Source organism: Xiphias gladius, chromosome 19 (assembly GCF_016859285.1).
Source record: "Xiphias gladius isolate SHS-SW01 ecotype Sanya breed wild chromosome 19, ASM1685928v1, whole genome shotgun sequence".
Taxonomy (NCBI): domain Eukaryota; kingdom Metazoa; phylum Chordata; class Actinopteri; order Istiophoriformes; family Xiphiidae; genus Xiphias; species Xiphias gladius.
The window spans coordinates 27,831,345-27,855,214 of NC_053418.1; the positions used below are offsets into that span (position 1 = coordinate 27,831,345).

A 23,870-nucleotide genomic window follows, 5' to 3' on the forward strand; every position below is an offset into this window, starting at 1 on the left:
ACTGGATCCATGCAGTAAATACGTTTTAAATCAGCCCAGTGTGGTTCCTTGAATCCCAATGACATGTTCCAGTCTCTGTAATAAAATCTTTTGATCAGTTGTGTTAAATGCAGCGCTAAGATCTAGTAGGACAGGTACAGAGATAAGTCCATTGTCTGAGACCATGAGAAGATCGTTGGTAACTTTAACCAGTGCTGTTTCTGCACTATGATGTACTCTAGATCCTGATTGAAAATCTCCAAACACACCATTTCTATTCAAATAATCACATAATTGGTTTGCAACAGCTTTTTCAAGGATTTTAGAAATAAAGGGGAGGTTGGATATAGGTCTATAGTAACCTAAAACATCTGGATCAAGAGTAAGCTTTTTAAGTAAAGGTTTAAGTAGAGGTTGATTCTTATGATCCTGTACTGGACGATACATCTGTTCCAGTTGTGGGAAGGAAGTGATTAATTTTTTCTCTAATAGTTACAATGTTATTTGTAAAGATGTTCTGTTTGCAAAGTGAGTTGACAACATTGCAAGGAATCAGAATCAGAATCACAATTAGAATCAGAAAAACTTGACTGATTTCCCACAGGGAAATTGTTTTGTTACAGTTGCTCAGTACTCAGTTAGGAAAAAGGAGTAAATGAGTAAAAAGTATATACTTCTCTAAAACTACTATAATCTATTGATAATAATAAATACACAGTAAATGAAAAAAAAAATCTGCAAATGTAAATTTGCAAAAAGTAAGAAGTAAGTAGATTAACAGGAATTAAACAGGAATGTAATGTGCAAAGGTAAACTGAAAGAAAAGTGAAATGTGGGCCAACAGTAAATTAATAGTAGTTTAACAGTGGAGAACTGAAGGAAATGTACAGAAAGAGGAGAAATTGTATAACTGAAGGAAATAATAAATTAAAATATAATGGTGGGGAAAAGTAGGTCCCTGCCCATGCTGCAGGAAAAATCTGAATACCCTTTCCTAAGCAAAATGAGAATAATTTGATCCCCCCTCCCTACCTTGCTCTGTGAAATTCACACAGTTCCTCAACTGTCAGTCTGAAGAGGACCAGACTGACAGTGTTTCTTGTTGGACAAGCTTTAGTTGACAATCCTCTGCTGTTGTCCTGTAGATTTAATCCTAAGAGGGCGGAACACATCACACCAGCCCCACATCCCTGCCCTCTTCCCATCCCTTTTTCTCATTGGCTGATGGAAACAGTGCTCATACTCTGCAGGCAATTGGAGCCCAGATAAGACGTGTGACAGGAGAAAGCATAGGGATTGTTATATTGTGACAGTCAGTAACAGATGGGTGCACGTATACTTGTGTTGTGAGTGTGTGTGGAGAAGGGTTTAATTAGTGTCAGCTTTTCATTGCCATTGCCAGTAGTTTTAGACAGAAGCTTCTGGTGGCCAATATATTTCAGTTTTTATTTACCTGTAACCATTTTCAAGCCCAAATGATTATTATTTCCTCAAGAGGTCTCTTTCTGTCATAGATTAAACTTTTTAAAACACTATTTAGATCATCACAGATCAACACTAAAACTCTTTATCAAAACTGAATATAATAAGTATATTAATGCATTTTGGGGACAGGAATAATGTTGATATTGAACCTCAGGTTGTCTCTCTGTCATGTCCTCTTTGCCCAGGTCTTCTCCCTGGATAAAGTGGATGCCTTTCAGGACTTCTACAGCCCCTTCAAGGCTGACGTAAAGAACAACATGCTGGAGCGTTGTGCTGAGCAGATCGCCACCCTCTGTGCCACTCTCAAAGAGTATCCTGGAGTCCGATACAGAGCGTGAGACCAGCCAACCCATTTCAATAGTGTTTTATTGGGGTTTTTTTGGTAATTTTAATGCCTTTATATATATACAGTATAGCATTGGTGTGATAGAGGCAACCAGTCATCAAGTTTTCAAGCAAAGTCAGACCTGTAGTCATGTTGACATGTTTGGAGATTATTCCACTCCCATTTTTGCAGTGGTGGATACCAAAGCAACCATTTTGATTAGCTCTACTAGTTGCCAATCATGGGTGTCATCATACTTTACATTTAATTTAATTTTTGTTTCTAATTTAGTAATTCTTATGTATTTATTTATTTTTCCGATTCCCCACCAAATTTTATCTTAAATGAGAGGTTAATACAACACGATCTTAAGGTTCATGTTACAAACCCTGACGCTGGCTGTTTTCTCGGTAGCTCATGTTTATAAGACTGTAAGTTCTCAAAGAGTGGCTTTATTATCCTCAGATGGAGAGTGACCCAGGCCTTTATTTTGAACAGACTGTCCTTAATGTCTATTTTACCCCGTTATCCAATTAATGTAAACATGTAACTTCCTCCATGCTTACCCATTCTCTGGATAAACTTAGTACAAATTACATTTCCACAGCACTGATTCCATCAGTATAAATCCAGAGTAATTTCATACTCACCACTTTATTTTCTTTCTTCTAACAGAATTGCTATTTTCATCTACTAATGATCTCCAGTTCCTTATTGCCATTTGATACCATTTTTTTGGTTCACTGTTAAGATGTTGTCAATAGAACTGAACACTTCCTGCAGATCTTTCAAATCAAAATATTCCAGCAGCTTCCAGCATAATCCCTTTCCTTTTCTGATGGACCGTTAATGTTAAAACCTATGGCAAGTGTGTTTTATTAACAGTGTTTTAAAAGGAAAATAAATAAATATATAAATAAACCAAGTAAAAAAGGGAGGAATTATTGAATAAAAAAGCAGTACTGTCAGGGATGAGAAACTGAGAGCAGCAAAGTGCTGAATATACCATGGCTCTTGTGTACTGATGGAGTTAGTGCTGTGAAAATGTACATTATACTTCATCATCTGTACATTATGCCCAACCCTCTTCACTATTTTTACCTTTATTAGCAACTAACTCATTTCTTTGTGCTGGACATGGCTATTATTTGAATACTGGCCTTTGTTTGATAATTTATAATGATTAGACCACCAGACTGTTTAACAATACAACAGATGGTACCTGGAAGCTCAGCTCACTCAAGTTAATGTAAAGTAATACTGCTCCCCCCAGATTTTTCTGGGTTTCATACTAATTTGTCACATTAGGGGGATATTTGAGTCATTACAGTTCCATAAACTGTACACAAACTGGAATGGGTAAGATAACATTAGATGTTTCAATTCAGCGGTTTACAACAATTTCTCAAGTTCATGTTTGAATGAGTTTGTAAAGATTAAGTTCAGATTTCTCACCTTGTTATTCTACTCATACAGACATTCTTAAGGAAATAATGATCAATAGACATATCAGTTTTTCCAGTTTAAAATGCCATTTTTGGTTGATACTCTATGTATGTGTTGGTTCAGGGAGTACAAAGACTGTGCAGTTCTGGCCCAGATGCTTCAGGAGAAGCTGGATGGCTACAAAGCTGATGACCCCACCATGGGAGAGGTAGGGAATTGGAGCTAAACGACTAAATTACCAATGTTGAGAACCAGGTTCATCACTGAAAAGGCTTTCGTATGAAGTACAGGGAATACATTGCCTGGCACTCACATTGTGTCATATATGACGAACATCAACCTGGCACAATCTGGCCAAAACAGCCAGGTTACAATACATATATAAAATTATTTGCAAATATTTTTTCATTTGTTGTTTGACCTGTAAGCTCTCTAGAAAAATGCTCATTGTGGAATTAAAATATTTCATATAAAAATGTTAAAGATTTTTCAAACATAAATATTGAATGACTGGTAATTAAACAGTAAAAGTAAAGCTCATATGCTACAACTCCAATTTTGTGTTTTGAATTCAGCTGAAAGATGAGGAAGGAAGGAGGGAAGACCTTTTCAAATGGACCAATAAATAGTCATCAAGTTAAAACTAATGCAGTTTTCATTGCTCTCAATAACTGAAATTTCTGAGACGTTATATTTGAACAGCTGTATTAGCTGTAGCTGTTATATTTTTTAAAGAATGGTAAGTTTGGATAACCAAAGTCTGTGGTACGTAAAATTATCAATTTCTGTTGACTATATCCTGTGTAATTTTACAATATTGAATGGAGACCTGCAAGTAAAGACTACAAAATCACCGTCAGTCCTCCACAGTGTGTGCAGTGTTTTATGTCTGTTCTGATGCCCCTAGGGTCCAGACAAATCTCGGACTCAGCTGCTCATTCTGGATCGTGGCTTTGATCCTGTGTCCCCTCTCCTGCATGAGCTTACACTTCAGGCCATGGCTTACGACCTGCTGGGCATCGAGAACGATGTCTACAGGTAAAGACGCTAATGAAGGACAGCTGCCATGACTCACTGAGCTCAGGGTGCACCTTTCATTTCAGTATTTGTCTTTTATTTTGTTGTTTTGTTTTATTATTGTGACTGTCACTTACTTTGGGTTGTATATTTCATTTCCTTGGGTTAAATACAACCCATATGTCTCAGCCAACATGGTAAAACAATGCCCTATTTTAGTACAAGGAAGAACCAAAAAAGTGAATGCACTAACATGAAGATGATCAAATATTTCAGTGTTGATCTGCATTGGAAAAGCATTTCATTCCCACTGGCAAAAGTTTTGAATTTATCTCTGTTAGATACACACATACAGACTGTAACCTCTCTCGCGCTCTCTGTCAGGTTTGAGACCAGTGGGATGGGAGAGACGAGAATGAAGGAGGTATTGCTGGATGAGGATGACGACCTGTGGCTGACTCTGAGACACAAACACATCGCTGAGGTGTCAACGTGGGTGTCTTTGACTCTCTCCTCACACATATACACGCATGGCATGGATAAAGCTCTGTCACAAAGCTGCCACAAAACATGATTTCTCTCAGGAATCAGCATACAGAAAACCTCAGTTTTTATTCATTAACCAATTTTTCCTGACTTTCTCCATCCTTTTCTGTGTCTTTCTCATTCGTCTGCACAGGGCTGTGACTCGTTCTCTGAAAGATTTCTCTGCTAGCAAAAAGATGAACACTGGAGAAAAGGTAGAGGACACACTGTGTCACTCTGCTCTGGTTTCAGTGTGTGTTTCTGCTCCCAATTGTCCTTCACACAGTTATGGAAAGATGAAAGGAGAGCCAAAGTATCACACAGAAGTCCTGTACTTCGCTTTTTACTTTTACTTGAAGTAAAATTATGGGTGTAGACACCTAGTCTACAAAAATATACTTAAATTAAAAGTAACTGAGTTAACTAAAAAAAAATTCTTACCTCCTGAAACTGGGCTTCAACCAAACAATTGTCATAGAAATGGCCAGGCTGAATCAGAGATGTTATAAGACAGCAGATAAACCACTTAAAGCATTTTGAAGAGAACGGTCCGTAATACCACAGATGGCAGTTGTATGACACATATCCTGCCCCTTCCACCCAATAAGCCAACCCTCTGCTTTATAAACAGCTGAACGGGAAACACATCAAGCCGATTGTTGTTGCGCTGACGCAAGCGAAAACCTTGCGCATGCATAGTAGAAGTTTAACCTGTGGAAAAAAAGGGTTTAAGCCTTAATTTGTCACCAGACCTTTTAAGCGGGTATCAGATTTGACTGGTGATTGTATACATGCAGTTTTTAATGTCCCAGTGACCATTGAAAGGTAAATTATGGTTCTCTCCCCATTCATTTAGATAGAGGCCTGGTCTTGTTAGACTGAAATAACTGCCCTGTGCCACATCTGACACATTCACAAAAATGTAATTAATTAATGCTAATATCACTAATTTACATCACCGTCACATTTTAGTGCAGATTTTGACAAACAGGATTTTTATCCTTTAGCACTTTGTGATCTTGTGCAGAAGTTACTGAGCATATAACAAGCTTTGCACTACTTGATGGATTTAATTAAAATGTAGATAAAGTGCAAATCCTCAGCCACATAATGTGTAAAATGTATTTAAAAAGAATACATAAATATAGTCATGGGAGAAGTATTCAGCTCCTTTACTTAAGTGAAAGTATCAGTACCACAATGTAAAAAGACTTAGGAGTAAAAGTCCTGCATTCCAAATAGAAAACGCCTGCAGCAATATGTACTCAAAGTATCAAAATAAATGCAATCATTATGCAGGCTGAATGTTCCCTGTCAGTGCATAATTATAACATTATTACTTACAGCAAAACTATTTTACATACTTTTGGGTACAACAATCCAGAACAAAGTATCTTAAATTATTAACAGATTATATGTTTTGTATGTAAAATATTAATCTGCAATGCAACATTACGATAAATTAAAAAAACCCACCATATTTGCTTTAGTAAGTACAAAGTACAAATAACTTACAAGTGGAAGTACCTAGAAATTACATAAAGTATATTATTTACACCACCACCACTAATGATATATTGAAATAAAGATAAGTAATTCATTACTTTCACCATTAATGAAATACATCACTCATCTGTTTCTTTCAGACCACCATGAAGGAACTGTCTCAGATGCTGAAGAAGATGCCTCAGTATCAGAAAGAGCTTAGCAAGGTAGGAGCTCAAGTGAAACAGTACATCTATAGTATAAGCATGTTGTCATGGTTCTCAGAAAAAGTACTCAAGAGCTCAGGAGGGAGATGTAAAAGTAAAGAGTCTTTACTTAGGAGCAAAAAAAAAAAAAAAAAAAAAACCAAGGATACAAAAATCCTTGGGGTCCTTGGGGTTCAAAGGGTCATGCTGAGGCAAAAATCCAAAAAACAGAGGCAAAACACAATCAGGAGCAATAAAGGCAGACCAAAAAGAGAGGAAAAAAAAACACACACAGAGTGCTGGAAAGCTAAGGCACATGGCACAAAGACAATCTGGCAGAGAGCAAGTGTAAATAGATCACTATATATACCAGGGAGCTAATGAGGGAATGGGGAACAGGTGAACAGGTGAGTACGGAGGAGGAGCAGGTCAGGTGATTCTAGTGGCAGGAAAGGCAAGCAGTTGGGAGTGACAGAGTCTGAAATCACAGCCGAATTAGAACATATATGTAAAAACAGCTTGACTGAAAGAATTAAAAGATGAATGAGCAGACTGAAACTCAAAACCGTGAGACATCGTGTGATAGTATCTGGTACAGTTTGCTACGTGTTTTCATTCAAAGCACCATGAGGTGCTGCATCACTTAGAGTGGGAATTAAAGAGGCCATTTGTCAGTGTAGAGTTAGTGTATCACTTACGGTTTTATGCCGGGTTCAGACTACACAATATAAGTCCAAAAATAGCCTGAGCCGACAGATGTAGGTTGTCTGAACCGAAAATGGGCGTCAGATGCGAAAATTATTATTATATTAATATTAAAAATATTAATATATTTGTTTTTTAATCTCATATACTGTATCATAGTGGATGACAACTGATGCCACATCTGGGATGCCTCATAACATCCCGACACACAAAGACTAGTGTGTCCAATTTTTTTTACCTTCTTTTGCCTAATGCGACAGCTCCCACAATGACTTGGGTGACGTTGGCCAATAAGAACACAGAGCAGTTTTACGTGCACAACTGTTAACATGGTGAAGTGATGCACACACCTGTGTATATAAGGTCCCACAATTCACATTGCATGTCAGGACAAAAAGCAGCCATGGAACTCTCTGTAGACCTCGGCGAGGGATAGAACAGAGCAGGGGTATAAAACCATCTCGAAAGCTTTGAATGTTCCAGGAAGCACAGTAATAATTGTGAAATGGAAGAAATGTGGAACCACCAGGACTGTTCCTACAGCTGGTCACTAAACTGAGAAAGAAAGGCAGTGGTCAGGGAGGTGACCAAGAACCCCATGGTCACTCTAACAGTTTCAGAAGTCCTTTTCAAAGATGGGAGTACCTGCCTGAAGGATGACCATCTCAGCAGCGCTCCATCAATCAGGTCTTTATGGTAGATTAGAACTCCAAACACTATTTCTGGTGAACACCAGGCACTGCTCATCACCTGGATAAGACCATCCCTATGGTGAAACATGGTGGTGGCAGCATCATGCTATGGGTGTGCTTCTCAGGTACACCTGGCTAAAACTAATGCATTGTAATACAACAGCCTAGTGATAAATCCTCCTTCATGAAGGTTTCAATGTTGAGTTTTTATTGAAACTGTGTTAAAGAGCTGTTGATTCAACTACACGATCATTGTAGGATACAGTTTGTGGTGCTGTTGAATTTCATTGCATTATACAGAGAGGTGTTTCTGTTATTTAGCCTACCCTTTATTGATTCAATTGGGGTGGACATTATAATTGAAACGCCTTTCCATAACACCACAGTCCAACAGCACCACAAACTGCAGCCTCCAAACTGACCATAAAAATGAATTTTCACCTCTTTAAAACAGTTCAACAAGAACTGAAAATGAGAACCATCATGAAGGAGGATTTATTGCAGGACTGCTGTATTAGACTGGTTTCGGCTAGGTGTACCAAATAAACTGCCAACACTGTTCAAACAATCATTTAGCAAGAAAAGAAAATTAGACTGTGTAGAGGCTCAGAAAACACATTTTATATACTGGACATAAAAGCTATCAGCTTTTGTTTTAATGCAGATTTCTCAGGATGTATATAAAAACATGCTTCTTTTAATATTATTTGCAGCTGATTATTATCTCTGTGTCTCACTAACTAACTAACTAACAGCATATCTCCTCCTTGACATCAGTATTCAACACATCTCCACCTGGCTGAGGACTGCATGAACCGCTACCAGGGCACTGTGGACAAACTCTGTCGTGTAGAACAGGTAAATCAGAGACACCTCTATTATTTGGTTGGATCTTTCTCTAGACTATGTAATAGACTAAACTGTGTGGAACGCAAGTTAAAGTGAGGGAGCATACCTAGATGTGGCATTCCAATATAAGCAACCATTGGCAGCATGTACTAGTGTGGGAAATGTGCTTATTTGCTTTCTTTCCAAAAGATTGATATCAATCTCATGTCTGTGTATTAAGTATGTAGCTGAAGTCAGGACATTGTTGGCCTGTTACGGAGGTTTTCAAATGCCCTGGGGTGGCATGGAAGAGTTGAAGTAGGGGCACGGAGGGTATCCAAGAAATTCAGTTAGAGTCGTCTGTACACCCATAACTACATTGCAGACAGGTACTGCTGATACCTATTTTTGGCATATTTTTAACGGTGCCAGTTGGTTGCCAAAAATGAGGCTCAAGTTGTAGTCAACAGCATAACTCATAACACCTCTAATGTCTTAGCTAGATTTCTACACCGAAACTTCTAATCCTGTTTATTGTTCAAATGGAACTTGGAAGTCCTGTTTAGCTTTGGCCTCTTCTGCCCTCCATTGATTTCAAGGATCTGGCAATGGGCACAGATGCAGAGGGAGAGAAGATCAAGGATCCCATGAGGCTCATTGTACCCATTCTACTGGACGCCAATGTCATTGTAACTGACAAGATCCGCATCATCCTGCTTTACATCTTTCTTAAGAACGGTCAGATATCTACTGCCCTATTCCTGTTGTTTTTAGTGTCAATTTCATGTTTTGCAGCAGGGAGAGTCCTGCACTATGATGTGAAAATGCAGAAAAGCCCACACAGAGTCTTTTGAATTTTAAACTGAGGAATTGTTCTTGTATTTTGAAATAATATTTCATTTGAACCTTAAAATATTCATGTTTTATTCTTTTGTTTTTTGGTGCTAATCCACTCTGTTTTCCTTGTGTTGGCATGCATTACACCGTATTCATAAATGTGCATGCTCTCATGCATGTGCGTGTTGCATGTATGGACTGAAAATCTATGCTGCATGTGTTTGTGTGTCTGTATGTGTGTGTCAGGGGTGACTGAGGAGAACCTGTGTAAGCTCCTTCAGCATGCCAACATCCCACCAGAGGACAGTGACATCATTTCCAACATGGCCCACATGGGTGTTCCTATTGTCTCTGAGGTGAGCTGTCCTGGCCCACAACCTCAGTGTCTCCTTATAAACTTTAACCTCAGGCAGGTTGTCCCCATGTCCTTAATACTTCTAAAGGTGTCGTGAAACACCTTTCTTCCTACTTCCTGCTACCAGAATGGTTCTTGAAGTTGCTGATTCAAATGGAAAATTTGTACAGGATTCCTCTCAAAGATTCTGAGCTGCAGTTATGTGTAGTAACATCATGAGACCATACATACAAACACAATAATTACTGTCAATTTGCTCATTATCCTCAGATTACACATTATGTACATTTTCAGAATCACTTGTCCTTTGAGGATGAGGCTGGTGTTATTATGTATTTTATTCATTCTCAACAAATATACCAGGAAAAGACCAAAACCAACAATGTGGTCTCTGTGTCCATCTCTCAGTAGTTTCTGTATTCCCTATCCTGTCTGTTACCCTCAGTCCCAAGCCCTCGTGCTCTTACTGAAGATATGAATCCTTAAAATGACACACAAATATTTAGTTTCATTTTTAAAAAAAGGCTCAGTAATTTCTTTAAACAGCTGGACACTGTAGTCTAGCAAGCATTACTCAAACATGACGAAATGGTGTTGTTGGTAATTGACACTTTACAATTAATATAGAACAGGGTTAGCACCACACTGTACGATCGCATCGATCTAATGCTTTTTGTCTTAATTCTTCTGTATCTCATGTTGTTAATTGTCACATCATATCGCAAAATGTGATGCAGCAGTAGTAGCATTGTAAGGCATTTCAAGAATAAAACACAAACTGATGAAAACCTGCATATAAAGATGGAAAGAAGTTTCATGATGCACAGAAAGAGTTTGGGTAATCCAGTGTCCTCCACGTAACAGGCAGATTACTGCTTTCTAATTGACCAAATGCAGATTAATTAACATATGTGTTCTGCTGCATTCAGATGCTGCAGGGATTTAATGACCTGAAGGAGAAGCTTTTCATACAGTAGAAAGCAGCTGTGGTAAACAGATATTGTCAGAATCAATCATCTTATTTTATAAATCAATGCAGACTGCTTTACTGCTTTAACCACATTAAGGCAACACATTACAGGTTATTTACATTAAGATAATTATTTTTTGTAAGTTTTCTTAAATTTTCAAGTTTAAACATGCAGATGAGGCATTATATAATTAAACACGTGCTAATTTGCATACATTTGCAGAACTGAAATCTAAACATTGGATAAAGAGATTTTTAAAAGGTTTGTACAGAGGGAATTTTGGATATATCTTTTTATCACTCCAAAAATCAGAAAATACTGTCAACTCCCAAAAAAAATCAATTTTCACCATGTTTTTAGGAATAAAATGATAAATAATAAATCAGGCTATGAATGATATATGAACGAACCCATCTATAAAAACCTTCAGTATATAGATAGGAGTAAAAGCGGAAAGTTTGGTGTATGTCAATGCTACTGAAGTGGAGATTTCTGGCTGAGTGAATGAGAAGAAACTCATTTTGAGAAAATGGCCTTTGAAGATATGTAATGTAATTGAAATCTACAGATGCAAGTAGACAAAGTGTGGTAAAATAAAGACCTAAGTGTATTTTTTGGACATTTGCTTTCCTCTTGTCTGAAAGAAGACATGTTATGGAAGCAAAATAGCCCAAAATCTTAAAATTGACTAGTGCATGAAGAACAAATGTTTTTGCCTAAAGTGTGTCACCTTAAACTTAGTGCCATTTTAAATGCATCAAAAATGGCATTCAGTATACAATTTCAAAAATCAAACTGGTAAGTGTTTGATTAAATATGCTTTTTTTATATTCTGTTATTTCTGTGCATTTGCTGAAAGATCTTCCTTTGCTCCTGTTGATAAATTCACTGAAGTGCCGGCGCAGGGACATTGCTTTCAGAAACAGACATGGTTCTGAGACATCTATTCCAAGCACAGCATCACCAACAACTCGCTTTGCACTGCTTCTTCTGAATACCCCCCCACCTGCTGTCCACTGAGGAAAACATGTTGCACCATGAAAGGGAAAAACTGCTATGGGCTCTGCAAGGCCTAACTGTAGTGGGCCCACACGGGTTTTATTTGGACAAGCCCAACTGCAGGCTGCCAAGAGAAAATCCTATAAAGGATTTTGTGGTGGACATAGTAAACCCACAGTAGACTCCTGTTAGCATGTTTGTTGGGATGGGACAAATTTGCCAGACATAACCAAAAGTGAAGATGAGACTAAATAACCCAAGACTGAGATTTGGCACATAGTCTTAAGAATGTCACACTGTTAACTGTCTCAGTGAGTTGATCTGCTGATGTGAGTATTGAAAGCTCGAGCATAAGTGATTAGTGTCGTTTCTTCACAGGGCACCGCCAAGAAAGCCAAGAAGCCGGATCGTAAAGAACGGATCAGTGAGCAGACCTACCAGCTCTCCAGGTGGACTCCTCTTGTCAAAGACATCATTGAGGTACTTCTCAATTAGTGGAAGTGCTACTGGACATTTTTTGTATCTCTAACTACTACAGATATGCCTCTTAACAATGTTTCAAAAATGTTATATCTAGTGCTGATTCTTAAAATGTAATTTTTGTTAAAATGATAAAATCTTCCATCAGGTAAATGTAATGTGTCAAGTGATGTGTCAACTCTTTTCTTGAAGGAAGCATAATCTCCTTGATATCAGTGATAATATTTGGAGCCATTAGTATAGTTACTGTGCTTTGCTTTCACATGTAAAGAAAATATTGTAAAATAACATAATATTTTAGAAAGGCAGATTGTGCCAGTGCACAAGTCTAATTCCCTTACATAAGGCTTAAGTCCCGTTCACACTGGTTCTATTTCTCTAGGGAGGTGTGGTGATTTTAACATTATCTGCACTGGTCAGTGATTTCAATTTTGTCCGGAGCGCATATGTGGGTAATTTTTCATCCCCAGCCGAGTAATAATTACAGCCCCAATTATCTGCTGTTTTTCTTCAAACTTGCTGGTCCTCCTGTAATTATATATTCTGTCTGGCGTGTCATCCATATATATATTTTTTTTCTCTAAAAGAAGAGCGGCTTGTCTCTCTACTTTTTTTTAAAACAACTCTGTGAAAAAGGAGCTGTCAAAAATGTTTTTGCTAATCTCATAGATGGAGAAATGCTAACGCCAATATATTGAACTATGTCATGGCTCAGAAACATAGGACTCAAATGCACAACTCACCTTTATTAAAAGGTAGTATATATGCGAGAGCAGGTAATGGCCTGGCAGGGAGGGAAGTCAGTAGGCAGGCAGAGGTTGGTACCAGGAAGGCAGGACCACCAGACAAACAAGCAAAAAGGGAGCAAGCAAAAGGCAAAGCCCAATAACATACAGGAGGTCAAAAATTGGCAGGCAAAAGCAAAACTACCGCTGGGATGGCACGATAGACAGTCTGGCAGAATACAAGTGGACAGGGCCGTGTATGCATAGAGCGCCAAGGAGGGAATGTGAAACAAGCGAGCAGATGGGCGTCGGGGAATCAGGGGATGGAAAGGCAGGAAGGGCGGGCGTTACTACCCATGGGGTGGCAGTGTCTGAAGTGACAAGATAGTGAATCATGGCAACGCGGGTAGAGAATGAATGAATAACTAAATGAACTGTGACCTTCCCATGTTGGAACCAATACCATGACGGTAAAAAAATTCAAGCCGTCAGGAGAGCGAGAGCTCTTCTCACATGCTGTTGTAACGTCAGCTACAGGCCGTCACAGTTATTCTCTTTAGACTAGTGCTGCAGAATGTTCATGTGTTTCGTCTCTTGACAATGACTAAAATGCTGTCCGTAACAATGAATAAAATTATTAAAGAATTACAGAGGAGCATAGTGAATATTTTACTCCCATTTGGGTGAGAACTGTAGCATAGGTGAGTCAGTTTCTGGTGCAAATTATAGTAACTTTAATGTGTTTCCCACAGGATGCCATTGAGGACAAACTTGACCCCAAGCAGTACCCGTACATTTCCCAGCGACAAGCATCTGCCAAAGCCAGTGCTCCATCAAGGTGTGTAGTCTTTTAATGCACCGTTTAATGCACCTCGCCTATGCAAAAATCACTACCTTTCAGTGTTTTCCAGTAAATGCTTATCTTTTTCCATTTTTCTCACCATCCAGTGCTCGCTATGGTAACTGGCACAAGAACAGGGGCCCCACAGAGATGAGGACAGGGCCCAGGATCATCATCTTTATTATTGGAGGGATGACGTATAGCGAGATGCGCTGTGTGTATGAGGTTACCCAGGCCAATGGCAAGTGGGAGGCCCTAATCGGTGAGTACACTGGACAGAAAGAGCTGATCAGGGTATTCAGTATTCCTTAAAGAGGCAATCCACCAATTTCATACTTGAAGATCATTTTACTCATCACAAGTAGTACTACTCAGGCTGTCAAAACAGTTGTATAATATCCTCTGTGGCTCTGGAGGAGCTTTATCAAGTCAGAGACAATAACCCTGATGATGTCCTAGTGATGTCATCGGCTTGGGTTTCATAAGTGCAAATTTATAACAGAACGTCTGCATTACAAATTTGAGGTACGGAGTTTGAAAGACGTGGGCATTGACCTGGCAGGAAGGGTCGCATTAGATGCTATCAAGTTGCATTATGGTAGTGCAGGATCCAGCTTTTCTGTAGTTCGACCCGTATTAGTGACTAAAAGTCAAGCTATCTTGGTATTTGGTACTTAGATTTGGACTTTCGAAGCTTTCTTTTAAAAAGCTACCTTTTCACAAGTCTCCCAAATTTACTGAAGTGCAATATTTGATTGGTGTATTGGAACATGCCTTTTTTATTTTATAATTTTCATTTGAGAAGTATAGCACATGCAGTACAGTGTCTGATCCTGAATGTAAGCTAATAAACCACTCTCTCTAAAATGCATCATTAGTATGACTTCTGAAGAAAGCTTTCAGCTATTGAAGTATTGACATTTAGTTTTAATTTAAAAGCTAATCCCTGGCCCAAGTTGAATGGTCTCACTTGACATGACATATTTTTCTCCCTCAATAATACACTGTGATCTAGTATTATTACTTATTTCTTGGTATGTATGTATTACACAGTATGAATTGGGAATAACCTGGTATAAATGGATAAAAACTAGATAAATCCTCCTGAGTGTTTGGAACTTGCTGTTGTGCGTTTGAAAATCTTATATTTATTTTTTGTGCAGCTGATTCAGTAGGCCTTGACTTTTGTGTAATGCCATTAATCTCATTCCATGTGAGAGCAGATATGTTTTTGTGACTTTCAGCAAATCAATGCAGTGTCAGGTATCGGAAGAAGGAGAAAACAAGTGAATCTGCAAAATCTTCAGCAGTTGAGATTTCATTCAGCCTTTAGTCAGACCCATTTGTCTGACTTTTGCCTTTAGTCATACTGATCTCTCAGGACAGTCTTATTTGGCAACTTTTCAGCAAGACCTCTGTAAATTCATATTTTTTGGTCATGATCAGTGTCATGTGTATCTTATGTAACAAGGTTTCACCCAGGATTCAGTCCTTGTTGAGCTTTCAGGCTTTTGTCCCCCTGTAGGTTCCACCCACATTCTCTCCCCCCCTAAGTACCTACAGGAACTACAGCACCCAGACTTCTTGGACCCCAATGCCCCAGCGGAGGGCACAGAGGAGCCGCCTGCAGAATGAATGAAAAGACGTTTGGAAGTAAATACACACATCGTGATGTGATTTGTGAATCCCTATGTTCCCCCATGTCAACCCATCTGTCCAGTGTCTTACCTTTGAACCACTGATCCCTGCAGTATTTTATGTCAGTAATCTTTACTGACACCCAAATGCAGCCTTATTGTTTGTGAAGTAACCCACACCCTCCCCACACCTTTTCCCATGTTTGATTTGGGGGTGCTATGTCTGACAGTTTCTGTAACTTGCTGAAGCCAACAGTACGACACTGACACATTTCCCGCTTTATGCAGTGTTCGGCCATGTGTGTGGAAATGTGAAAGTAGGCAAGATATGAACTTCTCTTAAGCTCTCATTTTTCATTCTTCAAACAACTTCTTCTCAAAAATGAGTGAAGCACTGTGTATGCCTCCAAGGAGAGAATGAGAAAAGTGCGATTCATAGCATTAAGATTACAAAGACACATAAAATACACAAAGAAGTTATTAGACAGAGATCAAGGAGGCATTTTGATGCAGCCAGAAAAGGCTGTGACAGCGGGCTTTTCACCTCGCCTTCCAGTGCGGACACACAGAAGAGGTAGAAACACAGCTGACTTTAGTTGGATGACATGTTGTATGAACTAGTTATTTTCAGGTATACTGAACCCCTAAAATGCCCAATCCATGAAAACTAGTCCCAGACCAAAGGAACACGAAAGTATTTTGGCCATACAGTGTATTACATGTGGGAAACCATCACTTTATAAACCATTACAAACCAAGTAATCATGGAGGGATTAAGACACAGCAGGCCCCTGGGCATGACATGTAAAAGGTCCCTCAACCCTCCTACATAGAAGCAAGGCACCCTGTCGTTTCTTATCGCTTTGTAGTTGTTTGCGTGTGTATTCATTTAATCTCTTGTTGTGGTCGCTTTGTGTCTCTTTTTGGTCATTTTATGTCCTGACCCCCTGAGTGAGCTGGTGCCCAGTAGGCATGTTCAGTAATCCATCAGTACATGGAATGAAGACAACCAACAACATTTTATTGCTGAGTGAACAGTCTTCTCGCGTCAAATAATCCTAAATGACTAAAGGTTCAAAAACCTGAAGAACTGACGTTCACTAGATGGACAACCCTATGGTTTCACAATGTAGGGTAGTTATTGCGGCCTGGCTTTGATATTGCACCATCAACGTAAAGAAGAAGAACACCCACTTACCATAAGGAAAGACATTGTGCGAATTCCCGATATAATATAAATTTTTGTCTCGTGTTTCATTAAGTGCCAAGTTTGTTAATATAAAAAAACAACATTGCTCGTAGTGTGAGATCCATGTTTTTTTTTTTTTTAAGAAGGAGCTTTTTAAAGCTCAAGGAATTAATTTTCCTCAAACCACAGTTCAATAAAACAGCAATCTATAACTTTTGATTTTTACTTTGGTTGCTCAGTTTCTGAATAAACCCTATCATAGTCATTTTTTGCCTCTTCCTGTATCCTCCTGTTTGACCCTTTGGTGTTGTGTTGTACCATATCTCCCTTTGCTATTCCCTCCAGGGCCATCCTTGTAATTTGTTTCTCTGCACTGACCCTGTTCTTTGTATTCCTTTTTTGTATCCGTGGAAATGCAGTTCTCTTTTCCAACACTGATCTTTGGCACTTTTCTCCTATGTGCAACCACATCCTTATAGACAGAAATTACACTGTAACCTTGTCTCTGAATGCCATGCTTGTTCAGCAAAATCTTTATAAATGTCTCACTGCTAATTTGTTGTAAAGGGCTAACTGTTGATCTGAAAGTGTTTTATCTTTTCAGTCTCTATTCAGAATTTTTTATGTACATTGTTTTGTTGTAAACTTAATCACTGACCAACCAAGATACCAAAGTGAACCATGTGTCAGAAGATAATTTGCCTTGGTTCTTTGTGTGCTGCCAGGACCATTTATGTTGTTACACATAAACAAGTAGCGCAGTTATGTTTAGTAATATTACTCAACCTTGTCCATGCAAGCATGCATGGGTAGGTATGTAGGTTATAGGACCTGGTGCTATATGAATTTTCGCCATATGGCAATATACTAATGCTGGTATTGGACTTAACAGTACATGTAAAACCCTGACCAATTATAGCTTGTAATCTTTCATGACTTGGATGGTGTACAATCATGATGGATAAGTTAAAGAGAGCTCTGTGTTCCTATTGGTCAACATCACCCAACATGTCATAGAAGTTGTCAAACTAGATGAGTGAGGGCAAAAAGATTCTGACATGCTACTCTTTAGCCCAGATGCTGTGTTAGTTTGCTGCGTAAAAAAAAAAGAAAAGAAATTGTAACATTTTCATTCCCAACTTTCTACCTCTGTAAAGTCCCGCCATTATCAGGCAGATATTGTGTATTTTAAAAATATGTTTCAAACAATACAATGCTTTCAAGATGCAATATGCAATATATGTCAAATTTAAAAAAAAAAAAAGCATTTGACAATCTGTTATAGGCGACCAGGATGGATTATAAAAATTGGAGGAAGTAAAAAACATCAGAAACAGAAAATGTGGTTCATGGTGTCTGGCCTTGATGAAGAGATGTGTTTCACCAAGGAATCCAGATAAAATGTTGAATATTGAAATGTTAAATCTGTTTCTAAGTGTTTGATATATTATCAGATAGACCAAGAAAGTGGACCATATAACCTCTTTGGCAGGGGTAATTACATAGATGAATGGCAATAGCATTGATGAAAAGACCATGAATGTGGCGGTGGTGGTGCTGGACTGGCAGTGGAGATCGGATTGTAAGATGCAGATGCAAAGGCTGATGGTGAGCAGAACAAATGTGCAGCAAGCAATCAGTTGTTAAAGACAACAATACACAAGAACCTAAGCCTGAAACTAAAATTCCATTCAATGTAAAGGATGAATTTCCTGAAGTTTCTCTGCTGAAGTAATTCCAACATGAATTTGTCTTAATCTTTTTTTTTTGTATTAAAAAACCTTGACATCGCCTACAGATTTCTAAACTTCCAAAATGACATACCAGTAATTGCTGAGATCTAGCGACACAGTGAAATAAATATAACAGAGTCCAACGGGACAAGAAACATGACAGGTTGTGAAAAACCCAAAAGGTTATCCAGATTATCAATTAATTTGGAGTTAAAACTCAAAGTGATTGCACTTGAAATGTCGCTAATAATCCCTCTTTGCAAAGGTAACCCCCTGTGCAAAATTACAATGAGCACAGTGGGTCAAAGTTGAAGCAGGAAGTCGGTTTGTAAACTGCAGAAGTAACTCCAATATGCTCATGCTACATGAGCCCCAGACGAAATCCTCAGAAGTGTTTTGTTTTATGTGCATGGTTAACATCTTTCACTGGAATGAAAGGGGATGCCATCTTGAAACATGATATTTCGTTTTCTTAATACATCCATGTAAACTAAAATGGATGTTAAAAATATTCAGTTTAGATAATACTTTCTGGTAGTTTGTTAAAACCAACCCTATCACCGGACAAGACCACTGATATTGGATGATAAAAAAAGAAAAAGAAAAAAAAAAAGATTAAATTTTGGGGACGTTTTTTCATTGCCAGTGTTTTTAAAATTCTCACTGTATGCAATATCTGCACATGGCAACTGTACTGTGATTAAGGTTAGGGAAAGACCACGGTTATGAAAAACAAACTGTGGTTAAAATATGGTTAGGTGGAACTATGATTGCAATTATGTATGTGACATCATAAAATTTATGGACCAATAACAAGGATAACTGGCTAAATTGTATTGGCCCAACAGGTGTAACAAACCTGACAGGTAAGTCAGGGAGAGGTCAATCAAGCCTAGTTTGTACACGCCCACACAGTCCTTCAGAAGAGGTCTAAGAAGGCAACATAAGTGAAAAAACCTGTGGGGGCGGACCATAGTTGTGTAGGGGCTTTGCAAATCTGTGATGGGACGCAAACTCCGGTCTCCAGCCAAATCTCCACACCTGTCATTTTGGCCTCGCTAAATTCAGTATACAGTAAGGAACACTACTTCCTGCAATGGCATCAGACGTTGGCATTGGATGTAAATCATGAGGCGTGGAATCGTCCACTATAGATGTATTTCCTAGAAGTACTGGGCTGGCTAAAACCTGTCTTGATCGTCTTAGTGCCCAATCAGACCTCTGTGATATCACCATGTTCCCAGTATCATTCTCAGCAATTAACTTGGTTACTCCAATCGTATTATTACAGACAGGAATGACCCCTGAAATTAAGACCCAAACTGTAATAAACTGGGATTACCATTTAATTTTAGAATGGAGAAACACATGGATGATTTGGGATATTAGATTGATCCAAGCTGACCAACCAAACACTGTCTTCTTTAAAGTATATAGATTAATGTCGTAGACTGACAATACCTCCCTTTGGTCATTGTAATCATAATACTGAAAAGTGATCATACATCCTCTTGTGTCTTTCAGGATCAACTGATATCTTCACCCCTTCTCGCCATCTAAAAACCATCAAAGACTTAGAGAAGGAAGAGCAGACCAGTTAAGAAGCTCCCGTAATGATCCCTCCCCGGACCTAATACAGCAGTCACACCAAGCTATGACCCCCCCCCAGCATGACACATCATACATTTGATGTTGTATACAATTCAGTTGCTGTTACCGTATAAACCAAACTGTGTTTTAAATTGAGTGTGTTGATGTTGATCAAAGTTTATTGTAAGAGTGAATTTGTGTTGAATGTTGTCCATTGTATATTGTTGGATGATCATTCCCTTGGAAAAGTAATGTATGTGAATTAGTTTAGATGACTGGATGAGACTCAGGGATAGTGGGCTATAAATGAAAACTGGAGGGTCCAGAGGGTTGAGTATACATGGACACTATTCCACTGCTTCACAGTTATAATGGAACAAAGTGGTCTATTTCATTGGAGACTCATGGATTTGACACATTATTTGTACATCTAGTTCTAATGTTATCCCTCCCCTACCAATACACTATCAACTTTCTTTTTTTATTTTGTTGGATCATGCCAGTTTGTATGTAGTGCTTTCCATACAGTAGCAACCATGCAATACTGTACAAATAATCAGATTTACAGTGATGTGTCTGACCTTGGAAATTCCAATGTACTCTGATGTTATATTTAGCTGTAGATTAAGCCTTTGAAGGGTAATTATACAATATAGCTGGATAGTCTCTTGTGCATTCTCTCAATACTCGGCAGTGTTTCTGGCATTGTATTTTTATCCTGTAGAGATTCAGTTTCCTTTTGCTTCCCCATGTTTGACCATAAAGTTGTCATTGGTTATTTTTGTATAGTGATTTTCTGTAACTAGTGATCCACTGTGTATGAAGAAAGAGGTCAGTATTATCACAAGTCTCTGTTTTTATGTCCACATCCTTGAAAAAAAACTTGCTGCAGGATGTGTGTTCAGCTAATAAAGTGGCTTCCATTAAACTCTTCATTTAGTTTTTGTTGAACTCCGCTCTCCTCCATGTGAGGTCAAAATGAACATGAAACAGTAAGGTTTGAGCATACGTGGAAAAATTATTCAAATATTTTCCTCAAGTAAAAGTCAAGTAAAGTCAATTTTATTATTTATTTACTTGCTATTAGCCCAAAATTATAACTTGAGAACAAAAGGCAAAAATCCTAAAGACTTTCCATCACTTGTACTCACTTTATTAATGAATTTTTCCTTAATGATTGTCTAAGGACTGAAGTGTGTTTAATAAAGTGACTACAGTTGATGCACAGTGTCTGGAATTTTTGGCTTTTGTTCTCAGATCCTATGTACCTGCGCAATAATAGCAAAATAAGTATAATAAATAGAAGGTATCAAAAGTAAAATTATTCACTGTGCAGAATACGTGTCATTGCTTTTAATCTACACAGGCCCTAGATCCTCAGGGGCCCCAGAGGCCCCAGTGCACAATTATCCATTCGTCCATCCATCCATCCATTTTCTGCTGCTTAGTAGGCTAATAGTATGTAAGAAGCCCCTCTCATCAGCCTTGTCCTACAGCTTTTCCTAGGGGACCCCTAACTAATCAAAGGATCTTATCTTACCACCAGGGGCACTCAGTTCCACTAATTGGATCCGCATTTCCGTCACTTAGGTCTTCTATGGAGTGAAAAGATGACGGATGAAAGGAACGTGTTTTAGGAGAAATGAGAGAGATGAGACGTCCTTTCCTCTCGAAAGTCATCTGAAGCGACGTCTATTTCAGATAATTTCATATAATTTGTAGAAATTATTTATTAGCCTTAATGTTATAGGGAAAGTGGAAATTAAGTAAATATATGTCACTTCAAACTATGAATTTTCTGGAAATGATGATAGACAAGTAAAATGTGATTTTTTGTCCTGAGAGGAGAGTTCCTCTTCTCTCTGAATATATTCTCTATGATACAGATTCAAAGGGGAAATGACAGATCGTGCAGAGTTAAATATTTCTAATGAACAAAGAAAGTTGCTTATGGTTGTTTTATTAATAAGAGCTACAGATTCACTATTTTTAAGTTAAAGTTCACGAAAACAAACGATAATGACCGACAAGGGAAGCAGATCATCATGTAAGTTAGCATTACTTATTAACTTTCAACAGTTTTACACCCACGGGCAAACTATGAATGTTACGCTGCAGTTGTAAAATTATAAAAGTGAAGTTTCGGTTTTACAGTAACCTATGCTTAGTTTGCATTAGTTATATATCTTCACTTTGAGCATTGTTGTATTGACAGCCTTTAGGAATATCATTAATTATTTGTTCTTCAGTCACAGATGTTGAAACCTTTGCCCTAATAAAGGAAGGGCTAAACTGGATCATCTCTTCAGCTGTATACAATCAGTGATGGACAAAGTATTCAGATTCTTTGCGTAAAAGTACCAAGAAAGTACCAGCAATATAAAAATACTCCTTTACAACTGAAAGTCCTGCATGGAAAAGCATACTTAAGTAAAAGTACATAAGTATTAGAAGCAAAATGTTGTTAAAGTATTGAAGTAAAAATACTGGTTTTGTCCCTCTGTCTGTCTTTCAAGAAAAAGGGATATGAGACGTTTTTAGCCAGATGATGTTTGTTTCGCCAGTTTTGAAACTTAAGAATGATATGTACAGTAGTAGATTTGTAGGCCTACTGTGTTATGCCTATCTTGCATAAATGTAACAATTATTTTCATACAATCATACTAATTGGGATTCATGTCGATAAATATGAGTGGACAGGGGGTGTGCATGAGCAACCATTCTCAATGGGACAACCATTTTTTTTCACTTTTGTGACTGGTAGCCTACATTCCTTTTTATTTCAATTCCAACCTTGGCAATGAAGTAATACTTTCATCTGGGTTGTCCACGTTCATAAAGCCTGCATTAAACAAGGTAAGAATGCACGGGACAAAGTATCTAAGATTTGCTTTTTGTAGTCCATCTTTGAACATTGTAGTTTCATAATGGCAGATCCATGTCAATAACATCCGCCATTGCATAATTCCTTCACATCTTTTCTTGACATCATGATGTTTTCCATCGAGGTCAAAGAAAAGTGGTTAGAAAAGGAGATTTTATTTTTTATTTTTTTTGCTTTTTGACCGAAGCCCTTGTTTATCTTCACTCATGTGTACTCAGAGATCTCTCCTTGCTCCTCACTGCAGATATCAGAGCTTTGGGACAGACTTCAGGATGCAGGACCAGAACGATTATAGTGCTCCCGGTTTTACCGAATTGGTTAGATTTGTTGGGGAGCCAATTGAACCTGTATTAAATGTCTGCCATCAAAATATGGTTTTAAAAATTCACTATCATTTTACAGTTCATTCAGAAAGTATTCAGACCGTTCACTTTTTTTTCGCATTTTGTTATGTTGCACTTTTATGCTTAAATAATTTGACACGATAAGCTTTGCAGACCTGGATTTGGGGATTTTTTGCTATTCTTCTCTGCAGATCCTCTCAAGCTCTGTCAAGTGAACATCCATTTTCAGGTTCCACCAGAGATGTTAGATTGTGGCTGGGCCACTCAAGGACATTCACAGAGTTGTCTCTAAGCCACTCTTGTGTTGTCTTGGCCGTAAGCTTAGGGTCATTGTCCTGTTGGATGGTGAACCCCAGTCTGAGGTCCTGAGCGCTCTGGACCAGGTTTTCATTAAGAATATCTCTATACTTAGCTCTGTTCAGCTTTCCCTCAACCCTGACCAGTCTCCCTGTCCCTGCTGCTAAAAAACACCTCAACAGCATGATGCTGCTACCACAATGCACCATCATTGGGATGGTATTGGGCAGGTGATGAGCGGTGCCTGGTTTCCTCCAGACATGACAGTTAGAATTGAAGCCAAACAGTTCAATCT

The 23,870-nt window shown here is 38.3% G+C and overlaps 1 protein-coding gene across 1 annotated transcript in view; it reads left to right on the top strand.

Moving 5' to 3' along the window:
• Positions 1–20,802, top strand: part of stxbp1b (syntaxin binding protein 1b) — a 39,096-nt gene extending 18,294 nt beyond the window's left edge. Inside the window, exons 8-21 of the mRNA XM_040154910.1 lie at positions 1,650–1,798; positions 3,359–3,443; positions 4,143–4,273; positions 4,637–4,744; positions 4,932–4,992; positions 6,424–6,489; positions 8,643–8,723; positions 9,293–9,431; positions 9,777–9,886; positions 12,234–12,335; positions 13,813–13,898; positions 14,009–14,163; positions 15,427–15,554; positions 19,985–20,802. Coding sequence (XP_040010844.1) covers positions 1,650–1,798; positions 3,359–3,443; positions 4,143–4,273; positions 4,637–4,744; positions 4,932–4,992; positions 6,424–6,489; positions 8,643–8,723; positions 9,293–9,431; positions 9,777–9,886; positions 12,234–12,335; positions 13,813–13,898; positions 14,009–14,163; positions 15,427–15,536 — 1,383 coding nt within the window. The 3' untranslated portion in view covers positions 15,537–15,554; positions 19,985–20,802. The remainder of the gene's footprint in view (positions 1–1,649; positions 1,799–3,358; positions 3,444–4,142; positions 4,274–4,636; positions 4,745–4,931; positions 4,993–6,423; positions 6,490–8,642; positions 8,724–9,292; positions 9,432–9,776; positions 9,887–12,233; positions 12,336–13,812; positions 13,899–14,008; positions 14,164–15,426; positions 15,555–19,984) is intronic.
• The last annotated feature ends 3,068 nt before the right edge of the window (positions 20,803–23,870 follow it).